Genomic DNA, 23,013 nt, shown 5'->3' with positions numbered 1-23,013 from the left:
AGCGCCCCCTGCTGCTCAGACCGCTCATAGTCACATCTCACCCAGTGTTACGATCTAATAATGCAGGTATAACTTTGTGGAGCCATTTATAAGTAATTAGTACTTTAAAAAAACACATCAGGTTTGCAGTTAAAACATTGTTTCTCTATTTCAAATGAGTCATTAGGAAACAAACTTGTGAATTACCTGAATTTTATCAATTTGAATAAATATTAAATATCTTTTAATATCCACAAGCCATGAAGTCTTCAGCTCATAAGTTTGATCATCAGTTTGTAAACAGATGTCCTGCAGCTACGTTTCCAGAAGATATAAGAGTTCAAACAGCTCATTGATGATGTCTCCTTAAAGTATACAAAAATATATATATATATATATAATAACATATCACACATCTACAAAGCATTAGTAAATTTAGTATAAACTGGACTGCATTCATTGGAGTCTATAAACTATTAATAGTGGAACATCAAATGAGTTTCCATTTGGTGTTTTTTGTAGTAAGGTATTTGTATGTGCGTAGTCCCACACTTACGTCTACACAAGCTTGTACACACACATCTGGGTATAAAGCAGAGTATAATGGATAATGACCACACCCTCTTCCCACCCCTGATCCAAAATAAAAGAAATGTAAAATTATTCTGTAATGATATACAACCAAAATTAACAAAAGATATAAATTTAAAGCAAATAATCCAATAAAAACAGTGTCTGAGGGGCTCTTTAAAATTTGTATAACCTCTATTGTATTTGTGAAAATGCACAAATTTGGCTTCTGGAACTTTTATATAACTTGTTGTTTCTGAGTGTGTGTCAGTAGACGTCATCAGTCCTTGCTCCTCCCTTTCATGAATTTGTAGTTTTGTGTTTGTTTGTGTGTGTGTGTGTGTGTGTGTGTGTGTGTGTGTGTGTGTGTGTGTGTGTGTGTGTGTGTGTGTGTGTGTGTGTGTCAGTAGACGTCATCACACCCCGCCCCTCCCCCTCATGAGGTTGTAGTTGTGTGTGTCAGCTTGTAGTCCAGTCCCCCCTCGGCAGGCTAACTTAGCATTAGCAGGCTAACTGAACCGAACCGGGGCTTCCACTTCCACAGCCGGACGAACCACCGCTGTCATCCGCCTCTATCACCCGAGAGGAGCAGCCCACCTTCCGGCGAGGTACCGTGAAAATACCCGCTTTCGCTCACTTCCCCCTGTTTTGAGTCCGTGAAGCTAAAACCAAGCAGCTGAACGCAGTTAACACTTTCTGTTAGCGAGCTAGCCGCTAGCTAGCTCCGTAGCCAACTGTGTAACACCAGCTAACTTCACATTTCCACAAGTAGATCGGTGTCAAAGCTAAAGTCCGAGTGGTTTCCGTGGAGTCTATCGTCACAGTACGTGAGTGAGGTGAAGATGTTTTGGACCAGACGGGTTTAGATGGTCATCGGGGAGGAGATGGAAACATTTAGCCAGTTATTACTCATCGCCTGTGTGTGACATGCCTTCCTCGGTTTGACAGCTTGTTCTATTCGCCTGTTTTCGCCCCCACCCCACCCCACTGATGAAACTTGTCTTGTTCTGTTGCAGATCATGGCAGATTTCTCGGTGAGTTCTTCATTTCAATGCCAGTAGTTGAATATATGTAGTTTCACTGCAGGCTGTAGAGAGAGAGAGAGAGTCACTTTCTGTTTTCCTTCCTCCTCCAGCTGACAGATGCTTTAGGAGACGACACCCAAGGCCAGGCTAAGAGAATAGGCAACACCAACCCGACTGGCCCGACTGGCCCGGCCAACCATCCTCCTGCAAACCCAGGATGGCCTGGTTCAGCTCCCGGAGCCCCCACCCAGCCCTCAGCTCCGACTGACTTCACCGGGGGATCATCAGGCCCAGGAGCTCCAGGGCAGTTCCCGTACCCGTCTGGTCCTGGAGCGCCAGGGCAATACCCAGCACCCCCTTCAGCACCTGGAGGGTTCCCCCCTGGTCATGGGATGCCTGGACAATATCCACCTGCACCAGGAGCTCCAGGGCAGTTCCCCTCCAGCCCTGGAGCCCCCGGGCAGTTCCCTGGGCAGTTCCCTGGGCATTACCCACCTGAAGCAGCTCCAGGACAGCTGCCTGGAGGTCCTGTTCCTTACCCAACCGGACCATTTCCTTCTGGCCCTGGAGCTCCTCCTGGGCCTTATCCAAACGTGCCTTACCCGGGTGGCCAGCCAGGAGGCAACGGCATGTACGGACCAGGAGGTCCAGGTGGATTCCCCCCTCCAGCTGGCCCTGGTGGTTTCCCGGCCTTCCCTACTGGAGGTTTCCCCCCAATGCCCGCTGGGTCATGGGGACCACATGCAGGTGGAGGCTTCCCTCCTGCTCCTGGCCCCTTCGGTCCTGGCCCTGGCCCTATGGCTCCATATGGTGGACCTGCTGCACCAGGAGGCATGCTGGTGAGTACCATCGCTGCTCACACATCACACTACATTGCTTGCTTGCTTGCTGGACTCTTTTGTGTGGTTGCTCTGGTGCGAGTGGAGCATCTGTCTTGGTGTGGCTGTCTTTGGGATTCAGGAGGGGAAATAACAACCAGCTAAAAATACTAAACCTTTCACTTTGTCAAGTTCATCTCCACTGTCGGCCACTGTGGTCGGTCACCCGCTACCTAGATATTCAACTCTTCTTTAGCTCTGGATTTCTTCTGAAATATTTACCCTGACTCATTTGGTGTCCACCTCATACTGAAGCTGGAGTTTCCTGCCTTGTTGGCATTCACTGCAAGATGGTGACTTTTTCTCTGAGGGCTGCGCTTGGATATTTTTCTCTGTGTCTTTGGCTCTGCTGGGGTTGCAAAGAAAAACTTAATGCCGAAGAAAGAAATATTCAAGAATAGTTACAAAAGCAAATGTATTCTTGTCTTTCAGCCCAGATATAATCCACCATATTACTGAAAGCATGAAATCAACTTTTCAGTCGGACACGGACGTCACTTCCAGAATCAACAGATGGTTTGATTAGTGCTTGATCAGTCCACAGCTTAATCTACCTATGAGGTCACATGTTTTAATAAAGTGCAATATGACTTAAATGAAACTAAAGTGTTAAAACACGTTTATATTCTCTTTTAAAATCACAACTTGTACTTTCATCACTAATTCAGATTGACTTGTCACTTTTTGTACATGACTATAATTAAAAGGTGGTTTATTTTGTCTTGTGTCTGATTTCTCTGAAGTCTTTTTGTATAGTTGATGCCTCGATGTATTAATAAAGTTGAAAACTGATTTTTACTGTGTCACTGTCTCAACTAATCCTTGTGAATTGCGTAAGGGTGGAAAAGATGCGATGACTCACTGGGTTGAGTGTTAAGAATGTGGGCAGGGTCCAAGTTTGGAATAATGTTTAACTAAAAATACCCTTTTATGTTTATGGCATTAAGCACTTAGCTGTTTATTAACAAGTTCAGAGTATCTGTGATTAAATGTATTTAATCTATATTTTTGCAGGGTAAACACTATTTACATATATGCTACAGAGTTATTCATAAAAAGACATAAGCAGAAAGTAACTTCATTTAAAAATAAAACATAAATGTATTGTCATGATCTAAAAATAAATGTAAATATAATGTAAATGTAAATATGTCTTTCAGATGGTGCCGCATGATCTCCCTCTTCATGCCGGAATGATGCCACGACTCTTGATCACGATAGTTGGGGAGCCCGTAGCTGGAGCAGACAGGTATGAACAAGACTCACTTTCTAAATCTGCTGCTGTCAGATGCAAGAAACTGAACCAAATTCCTAATAATAACAAATTAAAGAAATAAAAAAGGCTGAGCTCTGACGGTGTCGTCCCACTCACTGAACTGAAATGCAACTGAACGGTGGATGTTTCCCTTATCCCCAGCTTCCTGAATCAGCAGATCTGTCGCTGTAACAGATCCACCAATCTCTGTTTAGAATTGCTCATATTTTAAAAGTGTCCGCTCTGATTATCAGAGATTTTTTAATAACTTCTAAGTCTTTTTAACTGATCTAAAGTTCAGCTTCACTCTTCAACTTGCTGGACCTGATTCTGACAGTTGAAGCTGAGACTCTGTCGGTTCTTCTCACAGGAGATCGAACCCACTTACTAAAGTTACATAGAACAGAACATAGAATATAAAACAGTTCAGCGTGAGGAGTGGGAATGAAAGAGGAAACATTCTCCATATTCACAATCACTGTCAGTTTAAAAAAGTTGCGTAGTGTTGCTTGAACACACATCATTAGCTATGACCCACCCACTCTGCACCATTTCCTTCCTCTTTGTTAACATGGTGTTGACGATGTCTTTTGTTCTGCATAAGGAAAAAAAGTCTCAACCGTTATTAATCATAGTTTTGTTTTGTTCAAGACACTTTATCTTTTAATTGTATAGCGGCAGAATAATGAGTTGTCAGCAGCAGCACATTGTTTTCTACAAATCTCTTGTTTTTGCAGGTTCCATGTTGACTTCATTAAAGATGAAGACGTCGTCTTTCATTTCAATCCTCGATTTCATGAGCAGAATATTGTCAGAAATTCCAACCTCGATGGATGCTGGGGGCCTGAGGAGCGGGATGGAGGATTTCCATTTGTTCAGGGACACCGCTTTGAGGTAAGGTGCTCCAGCCACGGGACTGCAGCCAAGACTAAGACTTCTATTGTCAGTGTCACACACCCATGGAAACAGATGTTATCACATATTGACGTATCGTCATCCACAGAAATGTTTGTACGGACCAAACTTGACTCAACAACTCTCCTGTTTTTAGCATTTTTGCCTTTTTACCTAGTTTATATATTAGATAAGGGGAATGACGTTCAAAAAAAGGCACCAGATTAAATCAGAAATATGAAACTGGTGTAGCCACTAGTTCAAGTGAGACAAGCATCAAACTTTTCAGTTCTAGTTGAACTTCTCACACTGACCCGACTTGTCCTGACGGGTTTCTGTATTTCTCTCCCTGCAGCTGAAGATCCTGGTGGAGGACGACAGTTTCAAAGTGGCGGTGGACGGCACTCACCTGCTGGAGTACGAGCACAGAGTCGGCGGACTGGAGGAAGTGACTCTGGTGCGCGTCGTCGGAGACGTCCACCTCTACAGTGCAGCCCCGAGCATGATCTGAGTCTCAGAGGCAACCACGAGCTGTACAAGAGACATACGTCAAACTTTACCACTGAATTTCTGCATCTAACAGCCCTTCAAATGATTTGATGCATTTGTTGGGATTTAAAAGGCACAATCGTCAGCGCAGTGCAATCTTTGCCCTCCTGGCTCTTCATCATGTGTTTCAAAACAGAGGAACACAGGTCTGCACACTTATAATCCTTTTCTTTTTTACTGGATGATGTCTCATTGTATAGCCAAAATATATTTTATGACATAACAGCATCTTAGTCAATGAGTTGAAGTGCATTTAAAACTGATACTATAAGGAAATATTAATTTATTCCTGATGAGAAGATTGTCGGCCCAGTGGAAAATTGCGACTTGTCCTAAACATTTCATATATTTTCCAGGATTATGCTGTATTATGTTTACAGTATGTGTTTGCTTCTTATTCTGTCCTTTATATCAAGATCTTGGAAAGCCTGTGTAGTGCATGAGAGTGTGATGCTGGTCCCCTTTTCACAGTCGTTTATCAGTGCTGGCCAACATATGCAGTATGCTAATGATGAAGTTGCTTTGAAATTAATTTAAATACAGACTTTAATCTCCTCCTTCTCTTTTAGTATTAATCCTCCTGAGCTCTGGGACCGGAGGGTCGCATGATGCTTTTACGATTTCATGTTGAAGTCAAATCAAAATCGAAAAAGAAAAAGAAAAGGGATGAGGCTCTCTTATTTGTTGCCAAAGAAAACAGTGGTACAGTGTTTTCTGATTGTTTGCTTATGAATAAAAGGGGCAACAAACAGATAGTGACTGATTCATGATTTTGTAAACTCTTCGTTTGCTACCTGCACATGTAATAAACATAAGTTTCCCCTGTACACTTTTCTTCATCTTCATTCTTAAGCTAATCCTGCGGGGGATCCCTCCCCCACGAAGAACCACAATATTCATTTTATTGTGCAATTACGTATTATATTGTTATAGACAACCAAGTATATCGTCACATTTAGATGAAATATACTTTATAATAATATAACTTCTATATAAAATATTAACATTAATAATCATACATTTATTTGTATAGCACTTATCTAAACGAGGTTACAGAGTGCTTCACACAAAAGTCAATGGCAAAACTAATCAAATAGAACATGTTAATTACATTGTTCAATCTGTTAAATAAACATTTAATATTGGTAAACATAAATGCTGATACAGTCAGATTCAATCAGATTTTACAGAGAAACTACAGATGCCAGTCCCTGAGATGTCGTATGAATAATCATGAACACGTCCTATTTTTTTTAAATATGCTGATCCTGTTGATAATACAGTTATATGAATCATGATCTATCATAAGTAATATTTCATCTCTTCCATATTTGAGAAACTGAGGCAAACCTATCCATCTGTCTGTCTCTGTCTATAAATCTCTCTCTCTCTCTCTCTCTCTCTCTCCATCTATCTCGATCTATCGATCCATCTCTCTCTCTCTCCCTCCCTCTCTCTCTCTCTCTCTCTCTCTCTCTCTCTCTCCCTCCATCTCTCTCTCTCTCTCTCCCTCCATCTCTCTCTCTCTCTCCATCTATCTCTCTCTCTCTCTATCTCTATCTCTCCCTCCATCTCTCTCTCTCTCTCCCTCCATCTCTCTCTCTCTCTCTCCATCTATCTCTATCTATCGATCCATCTCTCTCTCTCTCTCTCTCTCTCTCTCTCTCTCTCTCTCTCTCTCTCTCTCTCTCTCTCTCTCTCTCGCCCTCCATCTCTCTCTCCTCCCTCTCTCGTCTCAGTTCAGAGTTCAGCCTGCAGTTCCGCCTCGCTCCGTGAGGGGGCAGCAGGAGCGCAACCCTGCCCGAGAGGAAGCGCAGAGAAAGTCCTGAATGAGTTCAGCTGCTTCTTCACCTTCAGTCAAACTCCCTCCCTCTTCTTCTTCATGTCTTCTCTCTGAACTCGCTGTTTTTAATCGCGCGGGTGTCGGGACAACATGAACGGCTCTCTGCGCCCCTCACCCAGCGTGGTGGACATCAAGCTGAAGCGGGGACCGGCAGGTAGGGGGGGGGACACACAGCCCGCAGGACTGCTAGCACGCAGCTAGCCACGTAGCAGCTAAAAATGAAACCAACGTAGCACAGCTAAAGTGTGAGTGCGTGTGTGTGTGTGTGAGTGTGTGGACACGCATTCCTGAAGCTAAAGGCTAATTCACGCTTTCAGAAATGCGTCAGAACCTCGTCCCCGTGTGTCTGTACGAGTTGTGCAGACACTGGAACTGGGATTCAAACGCTGGTGGAGCTGTAACAGCCCAGTTTGATTCATGGGAACTGGGCTTTCTGCACTCGGACGCTGGGAGTTGAAGTGTGTGTGGGTGGAAGTAACGGCCTGTCAGCGGCTGCACGGGCAACTGGGTTTGTTTAGCTCCCAGTCGGGATCATGTCTGGATTTGTTAGGTAACCTGCAGTGAAGTGGCCTTTACGTGTTGGGGGGGTCCTGCTGAACTTTGATCAATTCAGATAAATGTCACAGCAGCTTGTGTCCTGGTGAACAACGAGTATATCAGATTTTACTCATTAAAAACTCAGTGTCATCAGTGTCAGTAATGTGTATGTACAAGTACACACATATTCAACTACATATATTTGAAATAACCTCCAATCTTCATCCAGTAGCTACTTATGTTTATATTTCTTTGCACTACTTTTTTATTGCACTGCTTTCACAATGTAAACATACTAAGAAAGCTGATTTGCAAACACTAGAGTCATTGTGTATTTATTTCCCATTCATCACTGTATTTATTGTTGGCACTATTATACTCGCGCTATTTTGTTAACTCTGAGTACATTGACAGATTCCCTGTAGGTGCACACATCCTTGGCCCGTAAAGCTGATTCTGATTCTCATTTCTCATCTTTTTTTAAGGTCTGGGCTTCAACATAGTTGGAGGTGTGGACCAGCAGTATGTTGTGAATGACAATGGAATATATGTGGCCAAAATAAAAGAAGATGGAGCCGCGGCGTTGGATGGGAGACTCCAAGAGGGGGACAAGATCCTGGCGGTAATACATGTTGTCTCTTATCAAGGAAGTGCAGGAGTATCAATCAATCAATCAAATATTTATATGTAGAGCTCGTATTCTAAAATCACAATTTGTCTCATATGGCTTTACAATCTGTACAAGGTGGGACATCCTCTGTCCCTCAGCCTTGACTAGGAGAGTCACAAGTGAGGGAGCCTGTCCCAGGATGGACAGAAGTACGATAGGTGTCGTGTGTAACAGAGCATATCGACAAAATAACAATATTTACAACACTCTGAGAAAAGGCTGTGTCTCATATAAATGTAGACATTATTAGAATGTTTAAAGTATTTCTGTAAAATTAAAATGTCTGACAAATGAGGGGTTTTTTTTTACCCCTTATTTCCATATGTACTTGTATATTTGTGAGAACCATTTTTAGCATTGAACTTACAGAGTGAGGACACTTTAGGAAATTTAGGTCTTTTTCGAAATGCTTGTTTGAGGGTTAAGACTTGTTTTTAAGTTTTGGAGTTAGAGTTAGGATTAGGGTTAGTGCTGGCAAGTGCATTATGTTAATGAGTGTCCTCACTAAGATAGTACAAGAATGTGTGTCATCCCAACAACCTTTGCACAGTTTGACCTCACATGATCCCTAAGTGAACATTAAGTAGCACTTGTGACAACATTATCTACCGACTGATTGAAATAGTGCAGGGCAATGAAACAGTATCAACTAGAATGGCACTCAGTGAATTGTAAAAAAGGGCATGTGGACGTCCTCTCAGGCTGAGTCGTGCCCCGGAGCCTCCTGCAGGCAGCCTGTATGTAGGAGGAGGATAGAACCCGGGGCACAATAGACCCACACGTCAGTTTGCCTCTCCTGGTAACGTTTATTGTTTCAAGCATGAGGTAATACTTGGAGCTAAGAGGAGGATATCAATGATTGTGTTCAGCTTGATAGTCAGAGGACAGCGTTCAGGTAGATGTTAGTGAGTCAAATAATCTGATTTTAATTTGTATATTAGATTGAAACTGTTCAAGGGTCCCTGGTAGAAATCATAACCTGAATCAGTTCATTTAAGTTTGTGTTTCATGTGGGTTTTATATCTCAGATCAATGGAGTCCAGCTGGTGGATCTGATGCATAAATCTGCAGTGGATCTGTTCAGGATGGCCGGGGAAGATGTGGAGCTCCGTGTTCTGAAGAAGGTAGGAGGCACTATACTTTCAATTTGCTCTACATAGTATTCATAGTATAAATCACAGTACTCTGAAACATGTGACCTTAAAATAAAATACAGTGGAACAAATGTATATATGAAATATTTAAAATTATGATAGATATATAAAATTGTGAATGCAATTGGAATTTAAGTCTTATAAAAAAAATATATTTTTGGTTGCCAAACACACCTTTGCCATGTCCTTAAGAATTTCTCAAACATTAATGTGCTTATCCCCGTCCTAATAACCAAAGTTCCCAGAATTCAATATTTAAAAAAATAATTGATTATTGAAAAATAATCGGCATAGTTACAGCCGTAACTGACAGTCCAGTGCGTTTCAGTGTAAATGTTTATTCCTGTTTTCATATCTGTGTCTTGCAGTTGCTTCAACACGATAACGGATCCACAGACCCACAACCCGATCAACCATCCCCGGCGCTTTCTCTGGGAATCCTGCTCGCTTTAGCCGGAGCCGCCTTGCTCTTCTCATTCGTGTACACGCGGCACATTCGGAAACACTTTTAACTAAACCTGCTGATGTCTGTATGTTATATTTTTTTAAGATCAAAAACTTTGCTAAAGGCCAAAGAACTTAAAGAGGGAACAGACTCAAAACGGTAGACCTTATTTTTTTATTAGCAGGTGTTGGTGTCACGGACAAGTTTCTCCATGTTCATGTTTATTATGTGATGACTGGTAGCTTCTTGACTCCCTTCCGAAACAGGACCATGCTCTCTTACCACAGAGGTAACTTCTAATAGATAACTTTGTGATGTAAGTTGACAAAGAAGGATGCACTCATGACATTCCCGCTGCCGGGCTGAGCTCAGGCAGAAACACGCGGCTTCGCAGACGCTGCGGTTGTTGGCAGAAAAACTTTTGAAAGTCAGACAGAAAAGCTTTGGGGTCCATTGACAAATCGAAAGACGTTGCCGTGTTCAGTCACTCGTGGGTCTGTACCTCCATCACTGATGTGAAGGGGGGAGGGGGAGGGGGGTTTGATTTTCATTTTGCTCTGTTGCACAGAATCATGGGAGAATCCTGCCGCGCTGCTTAGACGGAGCCAGGGGATGAAAGAGTTTGAAGTTAAAGCGATAAATTGTGTCTGGTAATGGACCTTTATTTGTGCCTTTTGTCGTCCGTTTCAAGTGGTCGGTTCTTTTTCTCCTAATCATTGATCAAAATGAAAATCAACCCACTACGTCCAATAAATTAAAGTACAAAACAATATATATATATTTTTTTTCCCTCTTGACAACAAACCCCATAAAAATCTCCAAAACAAACAATCAGTTCATCCATATTTAATAGTTTCTAACTTCCTCAACCACAAGCTCATCTCGTCAACATGTAAATATTTAAAAACAGGTCACAAGTGTTTAGTTTCACTTTCAAAAAATAGCTCGGTAACTTGGGCACTGTCGCTGCAACTGCAAAGTGCATTTATTTGGGACTAAGTGCAGATTAATACACGTTCAGCGACATTGTGTATGGTATTGACTCCAAACTATTGTGCCCATGTTTAATCGTTTTTTCAGAGGAATAAGATCTATCAGACAAAACTTGTTGGGGTTTGTTGACGGGCATAAAAATATAGATTATCACCAGATTTACACTATTTTCACAAGAGTTTATAATAAATTTGTACGTGTTCACTCAGGGTCAACACTAAATATATATCTCATGAGGTGAGCAGCCCACCTGCAAATGTTCAGTCACAGCCCAAGACACTTACAGAATCCGCCATGTTAGTGTTGAAGCAAATTGTTAAAAACATTCTCCTCATTCTGCGTCTAAACACATCGCACCTTCCACTTCGTGATTTGTCGTGTGGGTTGAAAAATGCAAATCGGAGGATGTTGTATTAAAGGGAACGAGTTGTTGTTTCAGTGTGAAGGACAGGCAGCCTCATACTGAGAAGCAGCTTGTGCCAGTTTCACTTAAAGGAGAGTTTTCTTATAACAAGTCGCTGTCAACAACTTAAAATGTTTTTTTTGCACTATCCACCATCATGGGACTCCTCCAGAAAACGGCCATAGAGCAGATGAAGTGTATGAATTGTGAGTTCTGGGTGTTGTTGTCCACATTGTTCAGTCTGCATCGCGTCTGTAATGTAACTGTCTCCGACTATTTGTTTGTAAATACATTTCATGTCGCTCTGCTGATTAGGGCTGTGAATATGTGCAGTATGCCAGAAGAAAAGATCAGAAGCACTACTACATTATTGCAAATACAGTGTGTTTGACATCCAAGCACCAATTAAAATTCATGATGAATTCACCTGGTTTTGGCGTTTGTTATTTATTCATTTCTAATGGCAGAAAATATGTTTATTTCCCATAAATGACATGGACAAAACAAATGCATCAAAGTACACATCAAATAAATGTTCCTCAAAGATGGTTTCTGTTATTTTAGTTCTTATCACACTGATGTTTGTTGAAGTGTTAATTTTTGCTGCAAGTTTGTTTTTCATTTGCTGCTGTAAAAACGGTCAAATGTCACAATTGACACTAATATTAATCTTTATTTACATAATACTTTTCATAGCTTAAAATGCTGCTCGGTGTTTTACTTTAAATGGAACAACAGATGATACAAACCAAACAGACTAAGATAAGAAAAGATCTTAAAACAATAAAAAGGACAAAAAGGTTGAAGCAAGTTTAAAGGGATAGTTCACCCAAAAATGAAAATTCACTCATCTCACCATTACGCCGGTTTGAGTCCACAAAACACTTTTTGGAGTTTCGGGGGTAAACAGCGTTGCAGCCAAATCCAATACAATTGAAGTAAATGTGAATGTGAACGCGGCTCCAGACGAGGATAACAGAGGAGATTTAGGCTAAAATCTTGGTTTAAGTGACGTCTTTTCAAGTTGAATTTAAATGTTGGAGCTTACGGACGCTTGGATGACAACACGGGAGCAGTATGGAGGTGTTTGGTGTTTTTTAGCTGTTGTTTTTACGTTTGAATAAGTGGTCGCCATTTACTTCAATGGTATTGGATTTGGCTGCAACGCTGTTTACCCCTGAAACTCCAAAAAGTGTTTTGTGGACTCAAACACTTCACCCACCACCTCCACAGTAGTGAATAATGAGTGCATTTTTCATTTTTTGGGTGAACTATCCCTTTGAAGTCACGAATTAAAGATGCAAAATGTGGAAGATGATAACATAATAATGTAGAGTTGTTAATGAAGGGACTTTAATTGGGTGAACGTCTCGTGCAGACAGTGAACTTGATCGTGTTTCCGCCCTGACACACAGACGTGTGTTGTAATGAAATGTGCTCGGTGCAGCAGCTCAGCCTCTCATCAGCTGTTGGAGGATGTTGCCTCGGAGGCAGATATGATGTAATCAAAGGCTCCAGTCCGTCCACAGGCAGAGACACGGAGCCGGGGACAGACGGACCCAGAGCCGGGGACAGAGGCACACAGAGCCGGGGCTGCTGGATCTCCACCACACCTCACCCACGGATCTTTCTGAGATCTCATCCATCGAGCGGGTTGTGTTTTTGGGGGGGCTCGTGTCGCGGAGGTCGGAGCCCACGAAGAGGATGGTGATGCCGGATGTGGGCCAGCAGCTGTAGCGGCAGCAGCAGCACCGGTCGGTCGGGGAAGCAGCTGCTGGTGGTGACCCCCCCTCCCCCTCCGTCCTCCAGCCTCTGTCGGCCGTCATCAGGCACCATGGCCCCGGAGGACTGCTCCGACATCCTCCGCGTGAAAATGGCCTCGGTCCGCCTGTAGCTGTCCCTCCTCCGCCCACGATGACAGCAGGTCGCCCGCTTCACGCGTCCACCCTCGCAGGCCCTTTACACCCGCTGCGGATCACGGTATCACCCCCCGATGTGATGTTTTAACCGCTTGTGTTTTATTTCGTGGACACCCTCCTCCCGCTCCAGCCTGCTGCGGTTCCCCCCCCTCCTCCTCCTCCTCGCAGCTGTTGAATCCTCGGAGCCGGAGCCGGGGCATGGGCCGCGTGAGCCGCCGCCGCTCCCCGCGCTGCCCTGCAGGGATCTGAGCCTCTCGCTTCCCCGGTTGCTCATGGCTCTGTGACATCTCCCCGTTAAAGCCTCACCTATCCCGGACACTTTCCTGGCTTCTTACCCGCAGAACTGTTCCCCAGACCCGCTCGGGAATGAGCTGCCTCCGTCCGTCCAGCAGACACCTGCCCTCCGCCTCTGTGCGCCGCGTGGCCCTGTGACTTCCCCCCCCGGGGGGTGTGGAGGGGCTGACCCCCTGTCCAGCTCAGGGTCAAACCATGGCCAATGAACCTGTCATCCTCAACGTGTACGACATGGTGAGTGTCCAACCCTCCTCCACCAGACTCCATTCACTCTGTGCACATGTTGCTGGATGTTTGTAATCAAACACTTTCCTTGGAAAGTGAAGGCACCACTATAAATAGCAGGCAGAGCCACTTCACACCTGTTTCACTTGTTCACTGCTCGTTTGCAAAGAGCTGCACTCAGATGGAGAAAAAAGTTTTTATTCTAAATCTGTTCAAATAATCTGGTTGATCCTATTTAAATCTTACCACATGTGGCAGGGTTGTAACTTTGGGTTGAACACTGCAGGGTTGAGGTCGAAGACTCGTCTGGATAATCTATTATTTATGAATAAACCATTGATTTACCTCAGAAATACTCACTGTTAATGCATCAAACCTACCAGATATGACCAACTAGCCAATAGCTGTGATACATTTGGGGTGAAAAAAGTAAAAGAATTAAGTTCAATTGAGAAAATCAAACATGGACTTCCAAAAAAAATGACATTTTCAATTGAATCTGCTGAGCACTCGCACACATGTTCAAAGATTTACTGCAATACCCAGTGAGGAAAGACTCTGGGTGGTTCAGTGGCCACACAGCGTGTACGTGGCCTCCGCTGGTTTGCTGCTGACGCGCTTTGTGCTTCTCCAGTCAAACTCTTCTCTATCTGCTCATCTAATCGTGCAGCGTCACTGTGTAAGAAATCCTGCGTGATATTCAGACATAAAGAGACACAACAACAGAGAAGAAAGAAAGTACAGTTTCATGTTCCAACCTCAGGCCTGTGAAACAAGAGCCTCCCTCAGCCCTCTGTCACTGTGCCACCCCCCAGCTCACATAATTGCACACACTCATAACACATTTTTACACACACTCACATGAGCCCACACACATCAGCCAAGGACAAGGGTCTGCCTGGTCTTCACACACTGCTGCTGAACAGCGTCCTGTGTGAACGTTACGCAACATGTTGCCGCACAAACCCAGAGAATCGCTCCATTTACAGCTATTTTTACAGCTGTTTGTAACACTGAACAGACATTGTAAGTGTTTTCTAATGTATTTGTCTACATGATCATTTCTTTCCACCTTAAATGTACATTAAAGTATTGATAGAACAGCAGTAATCACATTTAATGATTTTAATGTCTCTAGTGTATCAAGAGACATTTATAAGTCTGTGTTTACACATTGTTTTCCAGAGCTTTTAGTTGTATCTTGTGATGAGAGTAAAGAAAAGTCAGAACAAATATTGGTATTAAATTCAGAAATACAATCATAATATGTACTTTGACCATATAAGGATATTTGAGGTGTTTCTTCAAAACTCTAGAACTCTCCTCATTAAGCATCTATATCTGGTACATAAATAACAAAATAAATGGTTGACAATATAATAAAACATAGCTGAAACCATTTAAATCTCTCTTAATATATCATAAATATAAAGTTTTCAAATTCTTTGTTTTACCAAAACTTCTGGTCAACGCTGCTGCTGTGGCCATTTAATGTTACACCCGTTAGTGACCTCAGCATCTAGGCCAGAATTCATTTGATTTCATTGTCAGACGTCAACCACCCCCACCCAGGATTCAAATGGCATCCCTTTGTTCGGAATCATTTATTAATTATGTGTACCCATGAAATATTGAAAATGACTATGGAATATATTTGGTTGACAATGCGGCACCAATTCACTGAAGTGATATGTAACTGTAATTCTCCAAATACTTGAAGTATTTCAACAAGTTTCCTCACTTGCTCCATATTTCCGAGAGATACTCGGAAACTACTATAAAACTATAAAACTATAAAACAATAGCATCACATGTGCATATTGACAAATGATGAACCAGATAACGAATCAGACACTAAAACTCAAAGCCAGGTGCAGTTTTGAACTCTGGTCCTTAATTCCAGTGTGACTCTTCAGGTCGTGCAGCGGTTGTTGAAGAGGGAGAAAGTGAGATGGCAGATGAGTGTAGCGGTGCAGAGGCAGGAGAGACTGCAACAGGATTTCACAAAGACACGAGAGTGAAGGTGCATCAATGAAGGAAGATTTAATTCTATGAATCTGAACTATGAGGCTGAATTACTATGGAAAGGTCCGGTCATTTCACTCAGGTGGAAGATTTCGACCTCAGTTTCCCTCCAGGAAGCTGAGAGGTTGCACAAAACATTTCTATTCATCTTATTTCTATGTGAAATAGCAAAAGAGTCCAGTCGGGTAGAGGTCAGTGCAGAAACGTGAGAAGTCTCTGTTGACACAAAGGAAAGTGGAGGAAATGCTCTTATTGTATCACTCTGAGCTCTGAACGTGTTCTATTATTAATAGGGGACAGCTGGGGCAGCGGGGCTGCAGCTCTTAGCCGCTTTCCTCACGGGCGTCCCAGAGTAAGGGAGTGTCCGTGGGTGTGGGGGTGTGGGGTGGAGGGAGCTGCCCCATGAATAATCCCCTGATTGTCTGCAGCGGGGGCGGAAGCTCGGCTCGCAGCGAGAACAAACCAGGTTTGATGGCCGGGACTGTCTTGTGTGTTTTCTCTCCCACAGCTTTGCAAAAACCAGAGTCTGTGACTGAGTGTTTATCTGCCCGTGATGTGACGGATCCATCCTGTGCGTCTTCTTTCTGGTGCCTGGTGCATGCTGGGATGCTCCCGCTGTTACAATCCTGACTTAAGAGATAAAGTCAAACGCATGAATGAATATTTGTTCTTTTAAAACAGGGTATAACAATATTAAACAGCATTCAAGTATCAAATACTGTCATATTGCATTTATTTGACAGTTTTATCTCCACACAGAGCAGTATCTTTTCTAAAAGACATTAAACACATGGGCAGGAGGAGATGTTTAATTTAATCAACTGAGCTACAGCCGCCTCACAAAATCCATCCATCATCTATCCATCATCTATATTGCTTTTCCAGTGAGGGTCGCAGTCGCACTCATATTCAAACATCCGGTCGGTCAGACAGTCTCCAATGAACATCCCCCCGATCTGCCTGTATCTGGACTGTGGGAGGAAGCCGGAGAAAACCCACACAGACACGTGGAGAACATGCAGACTCAACACATCTTGTTGAAAAATCCTAAAGCTGCACCTTTAACAACAACAGCCCATGAGCCGTTTAAAGCCTTGAGATAAACAGAAGTAAACACATGCTTGTACAGATGTGAAACTAAAACCGAGTGCAGATGTCATTTTAATCCAAAATATCTCCCAGAGCAAAAAACTGTGTTCAATAAAAAGAAAGTTGTTGAACCAACTTTTAAAGAAAAACCTAAAAAAAGGTATTAAAACAATTGCTAAGTTTAATTTGAAGGGAAAAATGTATTAATTTGTGTTATCAATTGAATTGATCTTTAAAGGTATAATTTTAGAAAGATGATTGACAGCATTACATCATTTAAAGTATTTTTATAATTTTTTGTGATTGTTTGACAATCTCTTAGAAATGCTGTCTTGCTGTTCCCACCTCCTCCTGCTCACTGGCTGTAGAGCTGTACTGGTTTATATCTCGTCAAACTATTTCCTTTAACAGAAAAAACGAGTTACTTCAAGTTTACCTGAGTATTTAAAGTGCTGCTTAATCATCAGGTTTCTAAAGAGTCACAAGAACGTGTTTGATTTATTATCGTGAGTAATTGGGATCTTCATCAGTTAAATCACAGCAGCTTTTCTCCTGTGAAGTCTCATCAATGAAGTGATAAACTGTATTTTCTGTTGTTTCTGCCTCATACAGGACTTTATTCTTTGACAAGAGAACTCTTGATATTGATCTTAAATGTCTCCCCCTTCTCCCCCCGTCTCTGCAGTACTGGATAAACGAGTACACTTCCAATCTGGGTATTGGAGTCTTCCACTCAGGCATCGAGATTTATGGCAGAGGTGAGACGGATTGTGTTTTTCTCTTTACGTCTGTGAAATCCCATCTCACTTAGTCTGGGCAGAAAAACGTCGGGTCAGACTTGGAACCTGTGCATCAGCGTCTGAGCACGAGGTCTTTTTCAAGGCTGTTTTCACACACGCAGACGGAGTCTGGCTCTAAAAATGTAACATGGAGTCAGGTTCCCATATAACAGCACCCGTTTCTCAAGGTTGAGTCACCGCTGACTCACCGTGTGTGTGTTATTTTATAAAAAAGGGGCAGACACCAGCGTTAAACTACATCCCTGGGAATTCCATCACGCCCTTGGAGCCAGAGATGTTGTCTCCACGCTCCAAGAAATATGATGATAGTAAAAAAAAAAACTCTCTTAACTGGAGCAGGAAATCGCTCCCTCTAATGCACCTTCAGCAGAATATCCTGAGGCTGCAGCATATATTTGCATAATGATGCCATGAATTTTAAAAAGCATCTCTGTCAGGTGAACTCAGAAACGTCTCAGAACGATTCATAAATTAATAATAAAGTCGCATTTGTTTGAATCCCGCTGCACGTCGTCCATCTTTGGGACAGAATCTGTGTAATGTGTTGAGACTAAGCACCAGAGCTTTGTTGGTTATGAAAAATTGTGATTAGAGCCTGACTAATGTGGATTTTTGGGGCAGATGCAGATATAAGGGAGTAAAAAAAAGTACAATTCCGATATATACAGCTCTAATTGGGATATTATAAATTGGGATGTTAACAAAATTGTGGTTTTAAAACAATGAGCAGGCATCTTAATGTTCTTTCTTATGGGAATCGGAAAAGGTTTTATGTATCCACAAGTTTACAGAAATTACATAACTCACAAACAATTGAGGAATAAAACTAAGTACATTAATAGTTTTGATTCACTTGAATTCCACAAAGTCAAATGCTGCCTTAAATGTAAATGTACGATGAAAGTATATTTATTTGTTCGCTATATTCACACAGTTACATTGATTATAATTACAATTATTTCTTCTTTGTAAATCACTGTGTAACATTGTTAAGAAAAGTGCTATATGACTAAAGTTTATTATAATTATTATATTTGTTGTCCAATTCAGATTACCCAATAATTGAAGTCACTCTATTGAAGAAGCTGTGGCCCTGGTGTTCATCACTGTTGTAAATACTGCTGTGAACACAGAGCAGCCTGTAATTAGCCTGATGATTTAAATACAGTGGGACTGTGATTAATCCCTTTTATTCTGAGTAATTACAGCTTATTCTTCAAGTGTTAACCTACGTTTTGCTCCTTGTTGTTCTCACAGAGTTTGCGTACGGAGGTCATCCGTACCCTTTCAGCGGCATCTTCGAAATCAGCCCCGGCAACGCTGCGGAGCTGGGAGAGACGTTCAATTTCAAGTGTGTTTAGCGAACAGCCCAGTGTGATGTTGTCCGTGTTAACGCTGGAGATAAGAGTGCTGACGTGTTCTTCTTTGTTGCTGTTTTAAAAACAGGGAGGCCATTGTTTTAGGCACCACAGACTTCACACAGGAGGACATGGATAAAATCATGGAGGAGCTCGGTAAAGAGTTCATAGGGAACGCCTACCATCTAATGCACAAAAACTGCAACCACTTCTCCTCCTCGCTCTCTGAGGTCAGTCTGTATATACTGTAATACACACTGTGAGCTTTACACCTGATAGTCAGGATTCTGTCGTGTTTCTGAAGGGAGCTTTTAAAAGTCCGTAAACGTAACCCTGTTTATGTAATATGGGTGAACTTGGCTAAATGTGGGGAATAAAAAAGACAAAGATCAGCCTGTCACCTGTGATACAACGAGGAATGTGGAGCATCTTGTTAAGTTATACTTTAGTATAAGTTTCACAAATAATGAAATTATCATAATTATCAGGACTGTGAGGTTATCGTTAGTTACATCTGCGTGAATTCAAAACGGTTTCGTGGTTTCTCATGAAACGATGAGCTTGGTTCCCGATTTTTTTTTATCGAGAACGGGTTTTTCTTGCTGATCTTTTTCTTAAATTTCTTTTCTTTTTCTCGTAATATTATGAATTGGTTTCTCATTAGATTAAGACTTTTTTCTCATTTAATTATGAGTTTATTCTGATGATATTATGACTCTTTTGTCATTAAATTATTAGTTTTTCCATCTTTTTCCTCCTCACAAGATGGCTTTGTTTCTCGTTAAATTACGACTTTATTCTTGTAATATTATTCCCGAATCTCAGAATCTTTGTATTATTTTCAACATGGCCCGAATATTCCATCGTAATTTAAGGCCTCATTAACCATCACCCGCATTTAAAGCCAGTGTCGAGGTCTAAGGACTGGACTGGACATTGTCCACTTTCCAGGTCTTAGCGAGGACTCAGCAAAAACAACATGTTTAACATCAGATACTTTGCCTTTTTTCCAGCTGCTGTGTGGACGGGAAATCCCTCGCTGGGTGAACAGACTGGCGTACTTCAGCTCCTGCATCCCCTTCCTGCAGAGCTGCCTACCCAAGGAGTGGCTGACCCCGGCCGCCCTGCAGACCCACATCAGCCTCGGCCTCCACAAGGAGGACCAGAACGGGTCCAGCGACGAGGACCCTGCGTCCCCGTCCGGCGCTGCTGCCACCGGCTCTGGCTCCTCCCACACCTGTCGCCACACGAGGGTGTGAACTGACTCCCCCCCCGCCCCCCACGCACACACAAACACACACACACACACACACTGACCTCTGGATCTTCCTGCCACAACCGCTAGTGGCTCAAGTGGCATTAGTCGGCTTGAACAACCACCTGACCTCATAATGCTTGTCCTCTGAGTAAAGGGGCAGGAAAAGCAGAGTCTCCTCATCATGGAGGGATCTGCTGCCAGAGACTTCAGAGCTACAGCACAGAGACGCTGCGACGACAGAGGGCAAACTCTGACCTGAGCTCTGAGCTCAAGAGACTTGGACAACAACCACTTGTAGATCTGAAGTTTGTAGTACGTTATTCTTGGTCTTTTTCCATGAACTTTTAAACCTTTGTCAGCCTTGTTCCCTGCCCTGCCTTCAGAGCTGCTTTTGTAGAATAACTAGATCGACACCTGAGGCGACTGCCTGTGACGTCACCAGGAAACTGCTCATCCGCTCAATCTCATCAAGTTCTCGTTCACTAACCTCTATGTGGCCTTCAGTTGATAATGTTGACTCTGCTTTCTCTGTGTGGAGCTTTACTTTGGCCATTTAGACGGTTAGCGGGTTACAGACGATTGGACCATCCCATGCGTTCAAATGTTGCATGTGGAAGGAATTTGATAAACCACTGAAATACGCTGAGTCGCCACATTTCTGATCATATCGTCAATTATTTCACCTCCTTTTGTAATCGAACTAAACCGACACTCGTTTTAAACAGTAAACTGGCTCCTCGCTGCCAACTGTAACCGGTTCATTGACAATTACTGTTCTGCAAATACAGTTTAAATAGTGGCTGTTCACACAGCCTTGGGCAGCCCAGTCACTATCTGTGGACAAACACAAAGGAAGTCAAGCTGCAACTCTGATTATTACTGAGTATTGACCCTGTACAAATTTTGTCTACACTTTTATATCCAAACGGTATTTGTATTAAAATGGTGCGATTACTTCCGGGCCAGGATACGAACACTTAGACCCAGAGATTGTTCCTTGGTAACACTGGTCAAATCTTTTCACCATTAAACTGGTAACAACTTTAACTTACTTTAAATTTCCTTTGAAAGAGAATAGCTTAGCATTTGGGGAATTTATTCTCTTTCCTGCAGAGTGTTAGAGGAGAAGATCGATAACACGTCTGTTCAATATGAAGCTACATCCAGCACCCGGTTAGCTTAGCTTAGCATAAAGACTGGAAACAGGGGGAAACAACTAGCCTGGCTCTGTCCAAAGGAATCTGACAACAGCACGTGTCAAAACTGAACATTTACATTTTCTAAGGTCTTAAATCAATCTTCTCCTCTAACGAGAAAAGATTCAGAGTATTTCCCAGAATGCATCACTATTTCTTTAACATTTTATGTTTTTTATTTTTGATTGATTTCAACAGTGAACTGAACTGTTCATACTGTTTACAGATACAAAGCTTTTTAGGAAACTCCTCATAATGTCGGAGGTTGTGTTCGATGCAGTGAGAATATCAGACGAGGAAAATATGATGTCATAAATTGATCAGTAATCATTGTGGATTCAGCATGTGTTATCCCCCCCGATATCGAGGGTTTTGGTGATTGATCACAAAATTATTGACAAACATCCGGCTCCGTGTAGTTTTACTCATTTCAGCTCCTGTCGCTTGCTTTTCTTTAATCTGTAATAAACGAGTCGTGTGATTTGAATCCTGTTCCCCGTCCCTCCTGCTGTGGTGCGTTCATGGACAGTTACCCTTTTCTCAGGAAGAAAATCACATGACCTGCGATGGCGGCAGTTTGCTCGTTCCCGCTGAACACTTTGACAAACAGGGCTGAAAGTGCAAATTCAAACCAGCGGACTTCTTCGTGTTCTTAAATAAGCTACATCCTTATTTATTTTCAGTGTCATCTGACATCCCAACAGGTTGTGTTCAGATTCTTTGTTCTGTGTTTTGAGTTGACGGGGGCTGTACAGTGATCAGTATTCCAGAAGTATTTGGCACTTTCTACACAGCAGACCAGACTGGTATTTTTTTTTCTGCCTTACTGTGTCAACCATAACCTTGTATTTTCTTCTCCTAACCCAAGACCATTTCAAGAATGATGATGTAGTGCTAGAATAAAGAGATGGATAACCACAAAATGTTCTGTATCTTCTGTTTCTGTGATCCTCAAGTGTCTCTGTCTTTGTCCGTGTTCCTCTGTGTCTCTGTCCAGAGTGTCTCCCCTCTGGCAGCTATCGTTATGAATCGAATCGTGGACTGCTGAATCGCAATCGAATCGTGAGCATAGTGAAGATGCAAACCTCGTGTAAAATGGCCCAAATGTTCACTAAATCCAAAATGGACAACTTCGTGTTGTGTTAATCAAATTGGTGTGCTGGACATTTTTTCATGATATACGTGTGTACCGAATTTCGTGATGATCATTTAAACCAGAGGGAGTTGCTGAATTTTAAGGGGCGCTGTTCAGCCATTTTGCCACAACCATTTCCAATTACTCCAGAATAGGTACATTTTCTCCAGGCCCGATGCGCCCACGGAGTTTGGTGAGTTTTCGAGTATGTAGAAGCCGTCAAAAAAGCCGTCAGCTTTGCTTTGACCTCACTGTATCTCTCCTGAAGTTTTCTCCAGTCCGTCTGTAAACTCAGCAGAGTCTTCTTTGTTTCACAGAGCTGGATATTGAGGTCAGCACTGAAACTCTTCTCCTGTACCAACAATTCAAAGAGTTCCAGATTTTGATTTAGCAGATTTTCTTTCTCCTGTCTGAGTTATGATTCCCGCTCACTTGCCTCTAGAATTATAGTGTCATCTGCCACCTTTTTCTCATTTTTCATTGTCACCACTTCCTCACTGGGCAGGAGCCCAGATAGTC

The 23,013-nt window shown here is 42.5% G+C and overlaps 3 protein-coding genes across 3 annotated transcripts; all 3 read left to right on the top strand.

Annotated features, from left to right (window-relative positions):
- Nucleotides 1–974: 974 nt before the first annotated feature.
- lgals3a (lectin, galactoside binding soluble 3a) lies at nt 975–5,977 on the top strand. The gene is made up of 6 exons (XM_035167597.2): nt 975–1,157; nt 1,566–1,583; nt 1,685–2,413; nt 3,613–3,701; nt 4,445–4,601; nt 4,957–5,977. The coding sequence occupies exons 2-6, from the start codon at nt 1,569–1,571 to the stop codon at nt 5,110–5,112; spliced, it is 1,146 nt and encodes a 381-aa protein (XP_035023488.1). The 5' UTR covers nt 975–1,157; nt 1,566–1,568; the 3' UTR covers nt 5,113–5,977.
- Nucleotides 5,978–6,911: 934 nt separating this feature from the next.
- On the top strand, nt 6,912–11,621 carry LOC118116119 (synaptojanin 2 binding protein). Its single transcript, XM_035167455.2, has 4 exons — nt 6,912–7,147; nt 8,016–8,152; nt 9,229–9,324; nt 9,723–11,621. Exons 1-4 carry the CDS (start codon nt 7,084–7,086, stop codon nt 9,864–9,866), a joined length of 441 nt encoding a protein of 146 aa, XP_035023346.1. The 5' UTR covers nt 6,912–7,083; the 3' UTR covers nt 9,867–11,621.
- Nucleotides 11,622–12,611: 990 nt separating this feature from the next.
- On the top strand, nt 12,612–22,282 carry LOC118116118 (deubiquitinase DESI2). The gene is made up of 5 exons (XM_035167454.2): nt 12,612–13,642; nt 17,433–17,505; nt 18,805–18,898; nt 18,994–19,135; nt 19,919–22,282. Exons 1-5 carry the CDS (start codon nt 13,604–13,606, stop codon nt 20,162–20,164), a joined length of 594 nt encoding a protein of 197 aa, XP_035023345.1. The 5' UTR covers nt 12,612–13,603; the 3' UTR covers nt 20,165–22,282.
- The last annotated feature ends 731 nt before the right edge of the window (nt 22,283–23,013 follow it).

This window comes from Hippoglossus stenolepis, chromosome 10 (genome assembly GCF_022539355.2).
Source record: "Hippoglossus stenolepis isolate QCI-W04-F060 chromosome 10, HSTE1.2, whole genome shotgun sequence".
Classification (NCBI taxonomy): Eukaryota; Metazoa; Chordata; class Actinopteri; order Pleuronectiformes; family Pleuronectidae; genus Hippoglossus; species Hippoglossus stenolepis.
The sequence above is the reverse complement of the archived record's forward strand: the minus strand, read 5'-3'. Positions and strand labels throughout refer to the sequence as shown.